Source organism: Manacus vitellinus, unplaced genomic scaffold (genome assembly GCF_001715985.3).
Source record: "Manacus vitellinus isolate BGI_N305 unplaced genomic scaffold, ASM171598v3 scaffold_27_pilon, whole genome shotgun sequence".
NCBI classification, from domain to species: Eukaryota; Metazoa; Chordata; class Aves; order Passeriformes; family Pipridae; genus Manacus; species Manacus vitellinus.
In genome coordinates, this window is record NW_021940039.1 from 9,520,474 (window position 1) to 9,540,463 (window position 19,990).

General features: G+C 50.6%; 1 protein-coding gene across 10 annotated transcripts in view; it reads right to left on the minus strand.

Annotated features, from left to right (window-relative positions):
• Window positions 1–1,102: 1,102 nt before the first annotated feature.
• LOC103759660 (histone-lysine N-methyltransferase EHMT1) overlaps window positions 1,103–19,990 on the minus strand; it is a 110,627-nt gene continuing 91,739 nt past the window's right edge. For 8 of the 10 annotated variants that reach the window (XM_029960499.1, XM_029960498.1, XM_029960496.1 and 5 more), the window contains 12 exons: window positions 19,200–19,343; window positions 17,225–17,451; window positions 15,469–15,633; window positions 14,325–14,407; window positions 12,630–12,736; window positions 10,588–10,710; window positions 8,231–8,332; window positions 7,251–7,355; window positions 3,720–3,874; window positions 2,768–2,935; window positions 2,240–2,384; window positions 1,103–1,304 (listed from right to left, as the gene is read on the minus strand). In XM_029960499.1, coding sequence (XP_029816359.1) covers window positions 1,155–1,304; window positions 2,240–2,384; window positions 2,768–2,935; window positions 3,720–3,874; window positions 7,251–7,355; window positions 8,231–8,332; window positions 10,588–10,710; window positions 12,630–12,736; window positions 14,325–14,407; window positions 15,469–15,633; window positions 17,225–17,451; window positions 19,200–19,343 — 1,674 coding nt within the window. In that variant the 3' untranslated portion in view covers window positions 1,103–1,154. The remainder of the gene's footprint in view (window positions 1,305–2,239; window positions 2,385–2,767; window positions 2,936–3,719; window positions 3,875–7,250; window positions 7,356–8,230; window positions 8,333–10,587; window positions 10,711–12,629; window positions 12,737–14,324; window positions 14,408–15,468; window positions 15,634–17,224; window positions 17,452–19,199; window positions 19,344–19,990) is intronic. The other 2 variants (XM_029960502.1, XM_029960501.1) reach the window with 1 other exon arrangement.

Consider the following 19,990-nt stretch of genomic DNA (forward strand, 5'->3'; position numbering starts at 1 on the left):
CAGCCAAGACTGGGTTAGTTAATCCTGGGACCCCTCCAAACCAGAAAAACAAGAGCAGAAATACCCTGAGTATAAAAACAGGCCAGAGAACCCCCGGGTAGGGTCACGTCCCCAAAACCACCACCAGACCTGAGCTTCTGCAGTGGTTTTGCTCTTCCCTGTCACCCACAGCAAGAGACCATCTAGATTTTTTCTGCCTGGTATCACCCTGTGCACCACCCAAAAAATATCTCACAGTGCTGTGCAGAAAACTGGTGTGCACATCATCATTATTATCATTTTGCAGCGCTGGAGGGGAAAAGTGGATGCTTAGTCTGTCTCTGGAATAAAGCCTAAAATTCCAGAGTCCAAGGCCAGTACACCCAAGTTCTGTGAACCACATTATCTTCCCAAACAACACCCCCCAAAAAAGTTACAATTCAATTCTTTACCAACATACAGGATTAAGGAAGCGACAGATGCGATTTATCATTTTTAACAAATTTGGCTTTTAAGCCTTGAAAGATGTAATCACCTCTTAACATGTAGATAAAATGGCTACAAAGCAAAGAACCAACATTCCCCCCCCCGGGAGAAACCTGCAGAGATTCACAGAACTTCTGATCTGAGCAGCACCTGCCCAAATATGAACCTCAAAACCTCCCGGGAGGGTTGAACACATTTACCCAAACCAAACCTGGCTTCTGGCAATGTGGCAGTGAAAACATCTTTACTTTGCCTTTATCCAGAAGGATCACAAGAAATAAAAGCAGGCCAAAAAAAAAAAGCATTTCTCTCTGCTCCCCTCCCCTTGTTTACATATTCCAGCACTCCCCATGTTGCTCTGAAATGGAAGCTGATTTCACGCCTGGATTATTAAATGCTCCCCATCACATGGGTGTAATTAATGGCTCAGTTGGCATGAGAGTAACACAAATAAATAACACAGCAAAAGCTGCCCTGAGCACACATTTTGTGTTATCACATAGGTCTCAGAGCTGAGGCTACACTTTAAGCATTTTAAGTCAAGAAGAAATAGAATCCCAGAATGGTTTGGTTGGGAAAGGACCTCAAAGCTCATCTCATTCCAACCCCTGGTCGTGGGCAGGGACACCTGCCACTAGTCCCATCCAACCTGGCCTTGAGTTGTGCAAGGAGGTGTTATAAAGGCACCATTATAAACCCAGAATTGGGCCAAGCTCAGCTCTCAGCCCCAAGTTTGAGGCAGGAGGAGGGGCTGTGCTCACCTTGTCATACCAGCAGCGCATGCTGAGCTGGCCACACATGCAGTTACTGGAGGAGCAGTCGTCTATGCAGACACAATACTGCAAGAGAAGCAAAGGGTTAACTCCACACCACTCCCACAGCTGAAACAGCAGCTTCTGTCACTGGGTCAGGGAGGAAACCACAAGTCATGGCCTTCTCCTCAGCCAGAAAGACAAGCAGCTTCATCATCCAGAGGCATTTTGACTCCATTATTTATTCTGTGAGCAGTGAGCACCAAAGGACCCCGGGTACAGGGAAGGATATCATCCTGAGCCAGCTCCATGGCTCAGGAGAGGATGTCCCCCTGTCACTAACCCTCCTCCATGCCCTATGAGCTGTTCTCCACACTTGAGGACAAGGAGAGCTCCAAGGAGGGACCAGAGCTGGGAGATGATGCACCACAACATGCTGTCTCAGTCCTCCCCTGCTGCTTCCCGCTTCCCACACGGGCTCTCCAGCTGGCTGCTTCCCCAGCACTCCCCAAGCCAGCACAGTCCCACCACCAGCTGCTGCACAACAGGGATTGGGCTTGGGAAGTTCACTTCAGCCACCTCAGGGCTGTGCCCAGAGAGGGATCACCCTCATCCCACCTCTGCTTCCACCACCCAGCCCTTTCAGGACTTCAGTGTCACAGCAAAGGCCTTGGCCTGGATGCTGCAGGCAGTGGGCAGGCAGCATGAGGGACTCTCCCAACAAATCCCTGACTCTCCAGACTCAGAACAGAGGACAAGGATAAACAGGAGCCACATCAGCCAACAGCAGATGGCCAGTGCCACAGCACACAGCTGAACACAGAGCTTGGCTTAAGCCTCCAAACTGAAGAAAATCAGAATCCCATCTCCTAAATCAAGAGCTGGAGGTGAGGAATACAGGCTTAGCTGGAATTTGATGGCAGTATCAGGACTAGACACTCCCATTTTAAGTTCCAAACCCACTCGGAGGAGCTGTACCTCTGAATGCACACACCAGAGCAGGGGGACACACAATCCCTCACCTGTAAATGAGTGATGTTCCTGTCAATGTCCATCGGGGAGGTGACACAGTTCTGGGAAACGTATTTGTAGTTGCTGGGACAGGGCTCGCTGTCCACGGAATTGACACAGGGGATCGGGATGCGCTCGTAACCCCGGGCAATGTCCCTGCCAGGGGAGAGAGAGCTGTCACCCAAGGAAAGCCCTCCCAAACAAGGGGCCATGCAAATGCCATCCTGGGGCAGAATTACTGATTTTGATCCCTGAGCACTCCAAGCCTAAAAGCAACCCAGACCAGAACGGGGTTCATGTTTTCCCACAGCCTTACAGACTGTTCTTTGTGCTTGTGAAAATTTCCACTCAGAGGATGAATTTACAAACTATGGTCTGAATCAGCACGTGCTTAGTTCTTGCTGAGCTCAAACTGACCTTCACACCAGTTCAAAAAGCTAATCCTGCACTTGCAGTCCTTTCTTAAACCAGAGCCCCGGCCTGTCCCCGTGCAAGGGCTCAATTTCATGACCCAAAATCAAAGCCAGCCCTATTCTCACCTGCTCACCACCTTCTCTATCTGGGCAGGCTTCTCAGTGGATGATTCTTTGAGAGTCTTGTTCATCTGTAGGGCCACCCAGACCTGAGAGTTAAGGCTGGAGCACTGGAGCGGAGTCTCACCCTCCTTGTTCTTTAAAGTGACATCCGAGCCACGGGAGAGAAAGAGACTGCAAAACAGCAAGGAAGGATCAGGATTCCCCAAGGGAAACCATGCAAGGGGAAAACAAGCTGAATCACATCCTCCAGCCAGCCCTTAGGGGACAAGGAAGAGTCTGTAGTAGTGAATAATCACCTGAGTGTTCTGTATTAAGCATGGTTCAGGGGATCCTTCTACGTGAAGGCGCTGGCAGAAGCCACAGACTGGAGCTCTGGGCACTCATGAGAGCTCTGGGCCAACCTCGCCCTGCTTCAGGCATGACAGGTACCCTGCTGGTACCAGCCTAACTTCAGCCAGGCTTGAAACTCTCTCTGGCAGGGAAAGATATGGGGTGGGAAGAGCAGGCTGGAAATGGAAGAGTCCCACAGGAAACTGGTGTTGGACTCGGCCCTTGTTTATACTCACCAGCCTCTGGGGAGTACACATGATGGCTTTATTCAGAGCAGGGATGAAGCAAAGGAAAAGCCCTGTTACCATATCATGCCAGGCTAGTTGTGGGGGAAAAAAAAGCTTTAATCAAGGAAGTCTGACACCTTCCTGCTGGGAAGCCCATGCTGAGCACAGCCCCTCTGCCCAACACTCCAGGAACACTCCACGTTTTCCAACCAGCTCTGGCAGCCGCTGTACCTGGACCCATCTCCCCTGGGAGCAGGGGAGAAACAAGCCACCCATCCCAATCCTGGTCTGTGCTTAAAAGCCAAGGGCACTTCAGAGGCTCTCCTGAGCTGGCCAGAAGGCCCCCAGGCAGGCAGGAGCAGGCAGGAGCGGGCAGGGGCAGGGAGGGCTGTACTTACACCACGCACTCGTAGCGGTTCTCTCGGGCTGCGATGTGCAGGGGCGAGTCCCCGTGGATGTTCACGGCGTGTAGGTCACACTTAGCTGCCAGCAGGATCTCTGCTATGTCCACACAGCCAGAAAAAGCAGCCCAGTGCAAACAAATGTTTTCCTCCTGGAGGGGAAAGAGCACAGAGCAGAGGCTGTTTAGTGTTTTAGAACCCCATGGCTTTGGGACGTCACCTTCCTTAGCTCTACACCTGCAGCCTTCAACATGGGCTTGCAGCCTCCATCCCCACACTGCTCCTCCTGGCTGGGAATGCCAGGGTGGACAGGGAAACCTCCATGTAGCCAAGGAGGGAGTTCTCACTCCATCTGCCTCCACACACCGAGGACGGGGAGGCTGCACACGCAGCGATCCGTCACCTTCCTCACACGCACAGGCAACTCGTCTGTCTCTGAGCCACAAACCAATCTGGATCAATCCATGAGAGGTGCCAGACACGAACAAACATGCTAGAAAAGGCTGGAAGCTGAGCTTCCCCAGCCCAGACAGACAGGAAAGCCAGCGTGTCTCCCAGGGCTACAAAATTAAAGAGAAAAAGAGCACGCAGGGTATGTGAAGGTGCTGGAAAGAGAAGCACAAGCCACAGGGAAAGCAATCAATCTGACTCCAGGCATCTCTTAAATACTGTATGTACTCATCTCTCACTAGCAGCACTAGAAATAGCTGAACACTCATCTTTGGGAGGGAGATATTTTAAGCAATGATACTCTGTTTTCTGTTACAGTGCAATTTGCAGCACACGTCGATCCCATCCCCATGACAAGCTCTAAAGACATCGATTACAACAGTGCAATCATAGTAATGATCCCCTCACTTTTCTCCGTTTTTTTTTTTCTTTTTAGAGCAAAAACAAAGCATATGTTTTAGTCATTACCACTTTACTTAAGATCTTGCCTTAAATGGGGAGGTATTGGCTGTACAAGGGAGTGGGGAGAGCGTTTTCTACACGGCTCCTGCCTCCCGTTATGGTACCATCTAGAAAAAAAACCCTGATCACATCACATACCAAACTACAGAAAAAAATTCATCCTGTGGGTTGCACCCACAGGCTGCTGCTCAGACAGGTTACAGACCTCTGGACTCACTGCTCTGCCCCTGCCTAACAGCAGCATCATCCCAGTCAAAAGCATTTCTCCCAGAGAATGATGCTTTCCAGCAGAAGTGACATTGCTCCTTACTGACTGTCCATCAGGAGACACCAACTGCAGGGACAGGATGGATATGTGATACAAACAGCTGCTAAGAGCTTTATTTTCTTTCAAATAACTTGTTGACTGGGTTGATTTGATTTTCCTCATGAATGTGTGATCTTGGAGCTGGTAGCAAAAGGCTCCTGTGACAGATCAAATGAGTCAGTTTTGCTCAGAGTCAGCAGTGATGCAACAGCCCAAAAAGCCTCCTCTCGCCTTGCCTTCTGCTTTTAGGAACAGGATTGGATGTGGACCTGCCTGGGAACTCTCTCAGTGTGCTGGTTTTGGCTGGGGTAGGGTTAATTTTCTTCCCAGTGGCTGGAATGGGGCTGTGTTTGGGCTCTGTGCTGAGCACAGGGGTGATGATGTGGTGATAGTTTTGTCCTTGCTGAGCAGCACCTGCACAGAGCCTGTTCTGCCCCTGGTATGGCCAAGCTGGGGAGGGGGCCGGGGGGTCTGGGGGAGGCTGGGAGGAGACACAGCCAGGACAGGTGACCCAAAGTGACCAAAGGGACATTCCAGACCACATGCCATCCTGCTCAGTGTATAAAATGAGGGAAGAAGAAGGAAGTGGGACATTTTGAGTGATGGTTTATCTTCTCACAGTCACCTTTACACATGACAGGGCCCTGCTCTTGTGGAGATGGATGAACACCTACCTACTGTCCATGGGAAACAGGGAATGAATTCCCTGTTTTGCTTTGCTTGTGTGTGGGGGGGGTTTTGCTCTTCCCTTTCCCTATTAAACTGTCTTTATCTCAACTCATGAGTTTTCTACCTTTTCCCCTTCCAATTCTCTCCCCAGTCCTGCTGGTGGGGGAGTGAATGAGTGGCTGTGAGGGGCTTGGTGACTGGCTGGGATTAAAATCTTAGAATCATAGAAACACAGAACGGTCTGGGTTGGAAGGGACCTCAAAGGTCACCTAATTCCACCTCCCTGCCACGGACAGGGACACCTTCCCCTAGCCCAGGTTGCTCAAAGCCCCATCCAACCTGGCCTTGAACACTTCCAGGGATGGGGCAAGACATGACATTAAAGCTACCAAGGAAACTGAGCCCTTCAGACTGGGACAGCAACTCCTCAGGAACAGCTGGAGCCTTTCTGAGCCCCCTGAGACAAACGTGCCAACAGCTTCCCCTGCCAGCACCCAAGACACAAAATGAGGCATTTAGGGAGAGAAATACAAACTTATCTACTCACACCCCTTGGATTAAAAAAGCCCTGGGAGCAGTGGACAAGGAAATACAGTGCCAGGAGACATGTTAGAGCATGAGCTGATGGCAGGGCAGGCACTTCACTGGAACAGCTCTGTGCAGAAAGCAGGGAGGCCAGTTACCCTGCCTTAATCAAACTACCTCTCATCTACAGGCCAGAGCCTGGAGCAGCTCCTCACACCCCAGTTCACACCCAAGTGTGCCTTGAAGGCACCTCTGGGGTTTCAATACCCTTAGAGACTGAAAAAAAAACAACCCAGAGTATTAAGAAAAAAAAAGACAGGAGCTGTGCTGATACAATGAGTCTCCTGAGGAAACCTGGGGAGAAGGGAGACAGTATCTCCTTTGTATCTTCTCTATTTACTTGGAAATCCCTGGGAAACCAGCTGGCACAGCCTCACACTGGGCCCAGGAGCTCCCAGGCACTCAAGCACTGAGTACACCCCACTGGAGCAGGATTTATGGAGGTGAAGAGCAGGCCAAGAGCCAGCTCCAGCACACTGAGAACACTGCACATGCTCTGCAATGTTCCAGCACACCAGAACACTGACACATGCTCTGTCCACATCAGTGCCTTCGTGCCTGTGATGCCTTGGAAAAGCCAGGCTGGTGATATTTGCTGGCAGAGTGTCTGCCCAGTCCACCCAGAAAACACAAGTGTGAGCTTATGCCCCTCAAAAACACACAGGGTGCCCCTAAACCATGCCCAGTGCTCACTGGCCTGTGACCAACGTGGAGCTGGCACGTCTGGACTCCAGGGAATCTGCCTTGGTGCAGCAGCCAAGGTGGACCCAGGTGGGTGAGAAGCAGCAAGGCTCAGAGCTGACTACAGCCTGAGAGTTCCACACAGCATCCTCACAGGCTGTGACAGAAGAGCTGGAGCTAAAGGACATCTTGCCAGCTTGCAGACTTCTTCCCAGAATATGGTAGGAAATTCTCCCCCCAGACACTGTTCTCTCACTGCCTGTGTCAGGGCACCACTGCACCTCCCTGCACCGAGGATCTGCCCCCTCAGGTGTGTTTGGTGTGTGAACAGAGCTTGTGGGTGATTTCTGGAGCAGGTTCCAGCAGACCCTTACGTTGTCACGGATGTTGATGTCCGAGCCCTTCGCCAGCAGCAGCTTCACCAGCTCGATGTGCTTGTACTCCGTGGCCCAGATCATGGGTGTCCAGCCTCCATCATCCTGGGGAGGGAGGACAGGGTGAGGCACACAACAGGCACCACAGGCTCCTGCTGCCTTCCCAAGGAGCCACAGACCCCTTCCCTGTCTCATCACACTCCTTTTGTCCACACTGCTGCAGGTCCCTCAGGGTCCCTCCCGTGAGTGGAACCAACACAGCTCAGCCAGTGGAGTTTGTTCCAGCTCAGCTTGCTGGCAGTGGATCTCCAGGTGGTTCACAACCACAGAACAAGCACTCAGGGACATCCCTTCCCAGCTTTTTCCAGCTCTGCATGACAGCAGTGCTGCTCAGGACCAGCAGGGAAGTTCAAACACAGAGCAGAGGAGTCCAAAAGCCCCCAGCCCTCTGCCAGGAGGGGAGAGAGCAGGAGCCAGAGCCAGCACTGAGCAGAGCTCAGCAGCTTCACACAAAGCTGACTGTCCAAAAGGTACAACAAACACCCAGCTCGTGTCAATGGTCTTATAAAAGCTCCCTGAGAAGCCTGAGGGACCTGCCTTTCCCCCAGAATGGGGAACCCCAGTGCAGCACTGCCTGACCCCATGGAAATGCATAAACTCCATGATGGCAAGTGCCAGCCCTGACCCATCCCACAGCATGTCCATGATCCCACCACCTCCCCTCCACTAGGAAAAGCACAGTGACACCCTTGAGCAACAGGCTCCACAGCAAATTCAGGGTCAAGAGAAACTGCAAACCAAAGCAGTTGGAAGTAAAGTTTCCATGAGGTCAGTGGAGGGGAAGAGGCCCACGGAATTGTCACCCTATAATGATTTTGAGGTGTCCCCCATCACTTGGGTGACCATTGCCCAGACAGCACAGTGCTGAGCTGAGTCCCTGGCCTGGGAAAAGCAGTTCCTGCCCCCCAGCAAGGCCTCACCTGGCAGTTGACATCCATCTTCCCGTTGGAGAGCAGGTACTGAACGACGTCGTAGTGCCCCTTCTTGGCTGCCAAGTGCAGACACGTGGAGCCCTCTGCATCCTGGACACACAACCACAGAACAAACACTCAGGGACATCCCTTCACAGCTTTTTCCAGCTCTGCATGACACCAGTGATGCTCAGGAAAACTGGGAGAACTTCACAGATGGAACAGAGGACTCCAAAAGCCCCCAGGCCACTGCCAGGAGGGAAGAGAGCAGGAGCCAGAGACAGCACTCAGCAGAGCTCAGGAGCTTCACACAAACCTCAGAGGTGCAGAGGAAGAGGCTGAGAGTGCAAAGAGATGCTTTTGCAAAGCCTAGGGAAGGTACCAGCCCCAAACCCTGGCAGTGATGCTCCCCTTCCCTGACAGACCCTTTCCCACTCCTTTCCACGTGCTGGAGAGTCAAAGAGAGGCAGAGATCCCTTACAATTTTTTGCACTTTACATCAGAAAAGTAGCCTTGTCTCAACTGGAAATGCTCCACTTATTGCTGTGTTTTATCAGCCCAAGGCCTTACCCCAGCACCTGGCAGCAGGGCACAGGGGTGTCCTGCACAGGGCTGGGAGGCTCTGGAGAGACCAAGTGCCCAGAGCCATCTGCCCAGACAGGAGACAAAAAACAACCCTGAAAGTTGAAAGGAAAAATGCCTTTGGGAGCTGGGAATGCAGGGTCTGGCGGAGATGGACAGGCTGTGAGTCATGACAGAGATGCTCCCACACTCACACCAAAGATCTCACTGCTTGGAGCCTGATTTTTATCAGGCCTTTATGTCCCAAGAGCTTAGCACATAACAAGGCCCAGAGAGCAGGAAATAAGGAGGAGGAAATGAACGACTGAAAACCAAATGACTCCTTCTAGTTTACTGCCTGGAAGCAACACTGGAGGTGAGAGTTTTGGGAAGGAGCTGAGTGGACTCTGTGGTGCAGGGTGGGACATCTCAGGTCAGGGATTGCACCATGTGGGCTTCTTGGGATGCAGAAGGAGCTTCTACATCCCCAGAAGTGCCTGTATAATAATGCCACAGCTTTCTCTTGGATTGGCAAGAGCCAAGTGCAGCTCCTCAGCCCCGTGGAGAGCAGGCAGATTTTAACAGTTTCTTCAGGTTTTGAGTGGGGCTTTTACATCCTGTTTACTGGATCAACATTTAACTGGATCACTCTGGGGGCTGAGAAGCCCCCACCCAGCCCTGCCCTGCCCTCAGCACCCCCTCCACTGCAGTGCCAGGGCTGGGTGGGCTCTGCAAACATCAGGAAAGAGCCCGGATTTCTCATGGAAATGGCTGGAGCTGACTCCAAACTGCAATGTTGCTGCTCTCAAACAGATGAGTAATTTGGTGCAAGAAACTAATTAACATAATAAACTAGTCTAGACTTCAGACGTGATCTCAGGCTTCTAATTTGCTTCTGCAAGCTCAGGATTCTTTTCCTCCCCTCTACCTTTCGAATCCCAAACTCCCCTCTTTTCCACAGGAGTAAATCAGGTGAGAGATGCTGGGACTGCTCTGAGACACTTGGGACAGTGGCCAGCATAAACCCACACGTGCCTGTCCTGCCCTTTTCCCTTTCCCAGCTCAGGACCAGGCTCTCAAGGATCCATTTGGGGTGGGCAGCACTTGATGCCTTGTGCAATCCTGCCAGGTCCTTCACAAAACCAGGTCGTGCCAAGAAGTTCACACGGGGAAGGTTCCCGTGCTCCAAAGAGATTCTGATTTATGGGACTAAAAAAAAAAAATCCGTATATTTTCCAAGACTGCAAAGCAACCAGAGCATGCTAAAGGCAAACAGACAGCTGCATTTTATTGTATTGGTTTAAATTAAAGGGTAGAGTTTGAAGATGGGGTTCAATTTTGCCACAGCAGCGTGACTGCAAGAAACCACACATCAGTCCTTTGGAAAGGAAAGCTTCCTCTGTCTTTTTTGCTGGCTTGGCAAGCACCTAATTACCAGCCCCCTTTAAAATATCACCCCCAAATCCTCATTGTTAGACTCTATAGAGAAGGAAACTCTGAAATCAAACTCCAAATTCACTGCAATGGATTTGTGACACTAAGATTTAGTGGCCTCATATGAAATCAAATACCCCTGACATTTGGTGCCACAAACCAACAGAGCAAGTGGCAGCACTTGCCCCAGCCAGCTCATGGCCAGGACTCTGCAGCAGTAAAATTAGAGTGTGACACCCCCAGCCCTTGCCCCAAGACAAACCAGCCCATTCCCCTGTGGCCTGTGCACCTCCACCCAAAACTCCAAACCTACCCAGAAGGACGTGTTGGACAGAGGGTTCTTCGGGAGAAAAAGGTAAGGAATAAACTACCTTAGGATCCACTAGTGCTCCAGCCTTGATCAGATATTTCACAGTTTCCAGGTGGTTGTTTTCTGCTGCTTCCATCAGAGGGGTCCTCTGGTCCTCGGAGCAGGTGTCTATGTTGGCACCAGCCTGTTGGGAGGCCAAGGCAAAGGATAATTAGAGTCATTGCTGGTTAGAAGAGGAAGGATGTGGGAGTAGAGATTCAGCAGCAAGATTGTTCCTGAAATTTAGCCATATTAAGCATGGGAAAAAAAAATTAAAAAAAAAAAAGAAGCAACAAAAGCAGGAAAGAAGGCAGTGCAACTACACGTGCTTTGGAGAGCAGCACACACTGCCTGCCCTCTCTCCTGCTTTCCACAGCCACAGGAGATGTAAGGAAACCAACAGCTGGTATTAAATAACTCCTGTATTAATGGATTTTGTACTCCTACTCTCTAGATATTGCTTGTGCACAATTTGGAAAAATCAGCTTCCTCCTTTTCCCAGCAGCTTTGTTTTCCCTGGTGCATCACTTAGAGTGAAACAACCTGCTCTTCCCAATGTCACAAGCAGTAAGGAACAACTTGCTGATTGCAACAGAAGCAGGAGCTGTAAAAAATATCCTGGTGATTGGATAACTCTTCCTGTAGAAGGCAACAGTACCATTTCCACAGAAGTCTCTGAGCATATGTTCAGCTCAACATGGGGTGCCTCCAACCAAAACCTCACTCTTTCCCAAAACACTGTGTCCTGTATCTTGCCTGCTTTAACTCTTGGGCTGAGCTCAGGAACCACCAAATACTTAAAGCCAAAGGATCTCACACACTCCTAGCTCTTGGCAGGCCATGCACATGTGTGTGTCTGTGTGTGTGTGTCTGTGTGTGTGTCTGTGTGTGTGTCTGTGTGTGTGAACCTCAGACCTGTTCACAGCAGCAACACCCTGACTCAGCTTCACCTGGCACAAGGAGCTGGCCCCGTTGCTTCCAGGTGCCTCCCACTGAATTCCTTTGTTTTGCCTCCTCTTACACAGCTACAGCCATTCAAACCAGAGCAGAGAAGAGGCATTTCAAGTTTAATGAGCTGGGGCCATTCCCAGCCAAATCCTGCACTGCTGCAGGGAAGAGACAAGAAGATGAAGCCCTCTGGAAAGAACCCAACCCTACTGATAATTAAACTGTTTCTAATATCTCACAAATTTTGCTCCTTTTACTCATTCTGTTGTCTTCCTGTGCAGTACTTTCAGTGAGTGAGAGCAGCCAGGCAGGCCCACAGCTGCCTTCAAAGAGAACTCAAGAGCTCTGACTCCAGGTGCTGAAATGCACCATCCCAGCAGCCCATTTCCAAAGATTGTTAAGGTTTCCCAATCCCACAGGATAAACAAAACATACTTCCAGTCACTCCAGACCATTTATGCCAGCACAAAAAAGAAATGCTATAACTTTTTGAATCCTTCTTTTTCTTCTTTACATCATTTTGGAGCAGGTTCAACAACAGCACCCCTATGGCTTTGACCATCTTCCCTTAATTAGAGTCCAAATCTCAGCCCATAAACCAAACTTCCATCTTTCCTTCTCTCCTTTCCACTCGTGGGATATTTATACTGTGGAGGAAAATCCTGCTGGAGTTACTCAAGTTTTGATGGAAGGGAAGAGAAGGATCTATTTGCTTCCAGGCTCCAGAGCCTCACTGCCCTCACCACAAAGAGCAACCTGGCAGCAGCCTGGAGATCTCCTGCAGTCTGACAGCAGCCAGGCTGGGCTGGCACATCTGGCAGTGCAGGCAGGCTGAACTGGCACATCTGGCAGTGCACTGCTCTGGCTGTGCCCAGGCACAGATTCCCACCTGCTTCCCAGTGCCCTGCACCAAAGCTTCAATGCTCCTTGCCTGGAGAACAGCCTGGAAGAGCAGCTCCAGTGGTGACCTCCACACCTCCACCTCAGCAAACCCTGGGACTGAGGAGGTTTTTTACAGGAGGGATGTTTCAGTCCAAGTGTGTTCCAGCCACGTGGGGCAGGAGACCAAAAACCACAGCAAATTGTTTGTAGAGAAGAATGTAAGTGGAGACAGACCTGAATCAGCATATGGCAGATGTCCACATGGCCAGACTCAGCAGCAGCATGGAGAGGGGTTCTCTTACTCTGATGCTCCATTTTAAAATTAGGGTCAATTCCATCCACTGAAAAACACAGCAGAGACATTTTCAACCACAATTCAGAGATTAAAGTGTAACAGGAGAATCACATCTCAGCTAAAAAGGCTTTTAAAGGCTAGGTTCCCAGCCCATCCTCAGCCCTCCTCACATCTCACTGCACATTTAAATCAGGAAGCTCTCAGGGCAGTCCCAGGGACATTTGACGTGCAACAACCTTGTGAGAGGAAGAGGAGGGGCAGGGACTGAGCTCTGCTCTGGGGGAGTAGGGACAGCACCCAGGGAATGGCTGGAGCTGTGCCAGGGCAGGCTCAAGTTGGATCTCAGGAAAAGGTTCTTCCCCCAGAGCGGGGTTGGGCACAGACCAGGCTCCCCAGGGCAGTGGGCACAGCCCCAAGGCTGCCAGAGCTCAAGAAGCATTTGGACAACACTCTGGGGCACAGGGGGTGACTCTTGGGGATGGGCCTGTGCAGGGCCAGGAGTTGGACTCAGTGATCCTTGTGGGTCCCTTCCAACTCAGCACATTCTGTGACTCTGTGAACCCTCATACCAAGAGCTTCAGAAACACCCTGGAACTCGAGAACTTTAAGGCATTACGATACCTACAGAGGCCATGTCCCTCAGACTCTCAATTCATCTCAAAACCAACACTAATCAGGGATAAAAAGGAAAGAAAACAACAGAAGTTGTAAAGAAAGAGTTGGTGTTACCTGGACTTTTTGCCTCACCGCTATTAACTGCAATTAATATTAGTGATTGTTGTTGCATCCCTGCAAACACAGGGCTACAACATGGATGGAACTTCTCCAACTAACACAAGCTTGGGATCTGGCCAGAGATCCTCACAGCTGTGCAAAGACTGAGAGATGATGCTGACAGGCAGACAAAGATGTCTGGGCATGATAACATGCTGCATATGATGAGGCCATAGTTAAATATCAATGAATAACATTTTTGTCCTATTGAAGAAAGGAACAATGGAGCAAACACTTGTTAGACAAAAAAAAAAAAAAGGAAAAGAAGAAACTGATAAATGACAAGAACAGGAAGTGTCCAAAAATGTACAGCAAAGTAAGGGAGTGGAAAGGAAATGATCCTGAGGAAACATTGTGTCCTTCAAAGGGGGAGACTCCTCAGGGATATTTGTCGGTAAAAACAAAGTTAGCAGCTCAAAGTCATCTGGTGACAGACAACTATGAACCCCCAAAACAACCCCATGTACTGCAGGTTCTTCTTTTTTGCTCTCCTGCTGGTGGGTCACAGCTTAAGCTGACTACCCTCTTTTTTCCTCTCCACTGGATGCAAATATCCATCTAATATCCCATTGCATGGAGAGGAGAAGTTGTGATGGACTGGAAAAATCACATGTAGGTGACTCTGGGGGCACAACCAGCTTCTGTGGATAAAACAGTGCTCAAATACAGACCCAAGTTGGGAACAGTGCACAGAGAGAGATGAAGCCGTTTCCAATGACACATCACTTGCAGAAGTGGATTTCTCCTCCAGCTCCACTCCCAGGGGGCAGAGGGGAAGGTGAGGTGAGAACTGGACATTGGCAGCTGCCTGGCAGGAGCTGGGAGTGCTGCCAGCCAGGCCCTGGGAAGGAGGCACCTACCCAACATCAGCAGGACCTTTTGCAGCTCCCCTTGCCTGGCAGAGAAGTACAACTGCTTCGGGTGGAACCGTAACTTCTTGGGTCTGTGGGAGGGGGGAAAAGAGGAGGAGTTAACACTCAGTGAGGAGCACAGCAGGCATGTCACCCCTCACTGCCACCCCATGTGCACGACAAAGTCTGTCCTACGGTGTCCTGGGCTGATCCCCCAGCGGGGGCAGCAGGACGGGGGGATTCTGCCCCTCTGCCCCCTCAGGTGAGACCCCCCTGCAGAGCTGTTCCAGCCCTGGGGAACAACATCAGGAGGACATGGAACTGTTGGAGCAACTCCAGAGGAGGCCACGGAGATGTTCCAAGGGCTGGAGCCCCTCTGCTCTGGAGCCAGGCTGGGAGAGCTGGGGGGGTTCACCTGGAGAGGAGAAGGCTCCAGGGAGAGCTGAGAGCCCCTTCCAGGGCCTAAAGAGGCTCCAGGAGAGCTGGAGAGGGACTGGGGACAAGGGATGGAGGGACAGGACACAGAGAATGGTTTCCCAGTGCCAGAGGGCAGGGTTAGATGGGATATTGGGAAGGAATTGTTCCCTGTGAGGGTGGTGAGGCCCTGGCACAGGCTGCCCAGAGAAGCTGTGGCTGCCCCACCCCTGGAAGTGTCCAAGGCCAGGTTAGATGGGGCTTGGAGCAACCTGGGCTAGTGGAAGGTGTCCCTGCCATGGCTGGAGGTGGGACTGGATGGTCTTTATGGTCCTTCCAACCCAAACCAGCCTGTGATTCCATGATACAGCTCCAGAGCACCAGCCAAACAGAAGAACAAGTCTCCAGAATGAGGTCTCAAAACTTCCAGCTCCGACCCCAGCAGCCTTGTTCCAGTGAGGGCCAGATCTGCTCAGTGCCACTCAACAACAAATTCTGGGTCTCACTGCTGTGAACAGGAACTTCCAGCAGTTACAGATGCCAGGGAAAAACTAAATCCTCCACAGAAATCAATAAGACCTTTGGAGCTGTAACAGTTCTCCCAAATCTGTTGAGGGTGACAAATGAGTGAACAAAAGAAGCTCTGAGTGGGACCAAAGTCCAGAGAAGCTAAATCCCATTTTCTCTAGTTAAGCAACTTTCTTGGGAACTGGAGAGACCCAGTGGGGTTTTTTCTTACTTTTCAGAGTCCAGGGCAATCAGGGCACTTTCCAGAGTTTCTTTAACTGGTCCCTGGGTCAGGCTAGTAGTAGGCTTAGCAAAAACTGAAGACCCAGCCATGTCAAACCCCTCAGCAGCTGAACTTTCTGGCTTGTCTTCCTCTGACAACCGTGTCCCAGTGCCACTGGAGAGGTAAAATGAGAGACAGCCAAAGCACAACCATTAAAAATACACTACAGTGTGGATCTCATGCCAAAGAAGGAAAGCAAATGCATTTTAAATACTTTAAATACTACACTTTAGCTAAGTGTAACTGGAATCCAAACACAAACCAATATATTTTACAGCCTTTTCAGTAAGAACTCGCCCAAAAAAAGAACTGCACTGCCCAGTGATTGCATTTTGATGGACTCTGTTCTACAGGAAAACCAGGAACATGGGGCAAGTCAAAAAAGCCACCTGAACAAGACCAGATGAGATGGGAAGTCAGAGCACTGTTCAACACAAGGTTGGCTTGATTTGTGTTTTCCTCTTTGTTTTCCCCCACTCTTTACACTTGTGTGAGTCAGGAGCTACAGAGCTACAGCCAGGTGCTGCAGGAAAATCCCTGTCACTGAGCACACCTGGCAACATCGACTAGTTCCACTACTATTTCACTCCTTAAGAATGAAATTATCCCATAAGAGGAAGGAAAGTTTAAATCCTGAACACCCCCATCTCTGGTACCTCTGCCCCAGTTCATCATGTGGTTGGTGTGATCTTCTCCAACACAGTGAGCGGCACAAAACACACTCTAACCCAAACCCTATCCCTAACCCTGACCCTATCCCTAATCCTGACCCTATCCTTAACCCTATCCCTAACCCAAACCCTATCCCTAACCCAAACCCTATCCCTAACCCAAACCCTATCCCTAACCCTAACCCAAACCCTATCCCTAACCCTGACCCTATCCCTAACCCTGACCCTATCCCTATCCCTGACCCTATCCCTGACCCTAACCCTATCCCTAACCCAAACCCTATCCCTGACCCTGCAGCTGAGCTTGGCTTGTGTCCTAGTTAGAACAGCTGGGCCCAGTTCACCACTGGATGGGTGTAACCCAAAACTGTGTATTCTACAGCCTTCCATGCCATTGCCCAGAAACTGGTATCAACAGACTATTTGCACCCTCTGCCCAGAGCAGCCCTGACCCCTCAGGCTATAAACCAGGTGTTAAGAGGCCTGCGAGATAGGAGGGTACCTCCCTCTTTTGTGCCTTTTTTGCCCTGGGGGAAGTACTGAGCATTCCTGCCTGAACTGGAGAATATATAATCTTGGAGTCTTGGAACTTTTGGAACCACCCGTGGGATCCAGAGGAAGACTGCAGATCACCACTCAACCAAACTGCAGACCACCACTCTCGACTGGACTGCAACCACCACTCTTCAACCAGACTGCACCAGCACTCTCACCAACAGGTTTTCCCCTCTCCTTTCCCTTTGGACTCAGGGGGCCCAACAAACACCACTCTGTTCATGCCCCAGGGTGCTGGGTTATACATTTGGGTTTTGTGGGTTAAGACCAACTGTTTGTCTGTATAATCGTACTTATTGTATTATTTCATGAAATTGTTATTCTGACTTTTGAGTTGAGTTCGTTTCCCCTGCTGGTTTACCTTTAAACCAGAACATTTTGTGAGAGCAGGACCAGGAAGCCCTCTGCTCATCAGGAGGAGCACAAGAACTCAAATGGAAAGCCTGGTCTGGCCCGAGGTTTGAGATGCCCCAGCTCACCTCCCCGTCGTGGTGTCGGCCCTTCCCTCCACAGCCGCCGGTTTCTGCTGCTCGTAGGTCAGGGACACCGTGGAGGTCGTGTCAGCCTTTGCTATTGTCACCTCCTTGGCCTTGGAGGCCTCTTCCCCACAGTGTGGGCAGTAGCTCGTGTCGTTGACCTGGGAGGCACAGCTCTTGTGGAAGCGGTGGGAGATGCTGCTCTCCGGCTGACACTCCATGAAAGTGCCCTGCAAGAACCACAGAGAAGGGGTTCACACCTCGCCCAGCGCGGCCCTCAGCCCTGCCACATGCTCCACTCACCACCACTCCTGCCCCTGAAAACGTCCAGTACAGTAAGCAAGCACTGCCACTTCTTGAGAAGAGAACAAAACCAAGGTGAAGAGGGAAAAAACTCACTCGGTTGGGGACTGCAAAGCAAGGTTTTGGAATCGGGAAAGAGAACCGAGAAGTCCCAATTTCCAGCTCTTTCCTCAAACGCTTGAAGTTGTCGCTTCTGTTTCTAGAAGTGCCAGTGCACTGTAAGGACACCCCCAAAAACTGCAAAAGGAAACTTCAGACCTGTGTGCTGAGCCAGCACTAAAACCACCCAACAAAGCTGCACACAAAAGGATCTACAGGAATCTCATTAAATCGGTCCTTGACCCCAGTGTAACCTAAATTATGCAGCTTCTCTGCCTGGACCAACCCCATCTGCTGTTTAACCCCAATAAGGTGACTGACTGCTCATGCAACAAACTGGGCAACTTCTCTTCAAATTATTTTCCCTTTCCAACAATGTCCTTCCAACTGACCTGCAGGGACCCCAGAATTCCCTGCCCTGAGGTATCAGTGCTACCTGAAGCCCTGCTGGGCTCTGGGTTAGTGATGGATGGCACAGACACTCCCAGGTTCACCTCTGGGGACCAGGACAAGGCACTGAGAGATGTACAAGCGTGCAAGGAAAGGCCAGTTAAACCCACTCTTCTCCTGAACTCACAGTCCTCCCAAGCAACCTAATTAACTCTATTTCAGCTTTGCAAAATGCCTTTAAGAGTTTTAGGGATTTCATCTTTTCAATGATCTTTGACTCAGCAGGAAAACCCAGGATGTCTCCACTTGCTACAATAATGCTTGACACTACTGCAGCATCTTCCCTTGAGTCATCCTGAAAAACACCAGCATCAGACAATTAAGGCTCATCATCACCCTGTGAGGCCTCAATTGGTGCTTTTCAGCTTTACCAACAGGGAAACAAGGACACTGACCACTGAAGGACCAGACCAAGGCCATTAGAAGCCTCGGTGTCAGAGGTGGAAGAAGCAGCAGGAGATCACAGAAACACAGATTGGTTTGGGTTGGAAGGGACCTTAAAAATCATCCCATTCCAACCCCCCTGCCACGGGCAGGGATACCTTCCACTAGCCCAGGTTGCTCCAAGCCCTGTCCAACCTGGCCTTGGACACTTCCAGGGATGGGGCAGCCACAGCTTCTCTGGGCAACCTGTGCCAGGGCCTCCCCACCCTCACAGGGAAGGTTGTTCCCTAATATTTAATCTATCTTCCTAATATCTAATCTAATCTAATTGAGATCTCAAACACTGCCTTGGTCCAGTGCCATCACTCAGGTTCCCACCTAAACCAGGGAGGAGGACACAGAGGGCTCACAGATTTTTTTTCCAAACCAAGCTAATACATTTTTTTGGTGTGATTGATCTGTACAGAGAACAGAAAAAACCAACCAAAGAAACTCCTAAGGCAAGACTTCCACCATGTGAAAACCCTTTTTGTGACACCCCTTGGGGTCTCCGGGACGATAAAGGCGACGATTTCAGCTACCCTCACACACATTCCTACTGCAAACACCTCCTGATGTGCTGTGGAACGAGGTGGAGCTGATGCCAGGGAGTCAGCAAAGCCCTTTAGGTACCATCTCCACCTTCAGCTTCCAGGCTACTGCGACAGGCACCCCCTTCCCTAGATTGAGAGCACGGACTTACTGCAGTGCAAAAGTATCCACAGCCAGGGCAACACTGGTGTTTCACCATCCTCCCTCTATGGTCCTCACACAGCACCAAAAGCTGGACTTTGTTAGACGGGCGCATCAGTTCATACTTAACCACACTGTTTGTGCATCGGCCCAGCTGGAACGGGAGAAATCAAAGGAAATGAAATTACTGGAGACCAAAACACTCTCTGTGCTTGTGCTGAGGAAGATCTTGCACGCTGCCCTGAGGAGCCCTGGCTCTTCCACAGTGATTCAGCCGTGTGCCAGGCAGCATTAGCAGTGCAGCAGGAAGCTGGGAGAGCTGCTCTCACAGGAAGGGATGCATCATTCACTAACTAACATGCAAGTGGACCCCGAGTCGCTCGTTGTTTGCAAGGAAAAAAAAAAAAAATCATCACTGGAAATAGGCAAGAGCCAAGCAGCAGCAGAAGGGGCAGTCCCAGGGGCCTGACTCACACAACACACACTCCCCTCTTGCCAGGAAGAGCGTGTGTGAGTGACCAAGAGAACGAGACCATTCGCACTAAATCTTGTTACTGTTCAAGAGTGTAAGTCACAGGAAGATAAAGGGAAAAATAATTGCTCCTCGTTGCCAGCGAAGTTTATCGTCTGTACTGGTTCCAGCACTGGCCCCTGCCCAGACCACAGGGATGAAGAGCCAGGCTTGCATGAGAGCTCAGCTAAAGTCACATTTGCAGCACGTTTTCCAAAGGGTTTCACCGGTGTAGAGCTCTGGGCTCAAAAATCAGAGAATCACAGAAAGGTGTGGATTGGAAGGGACCT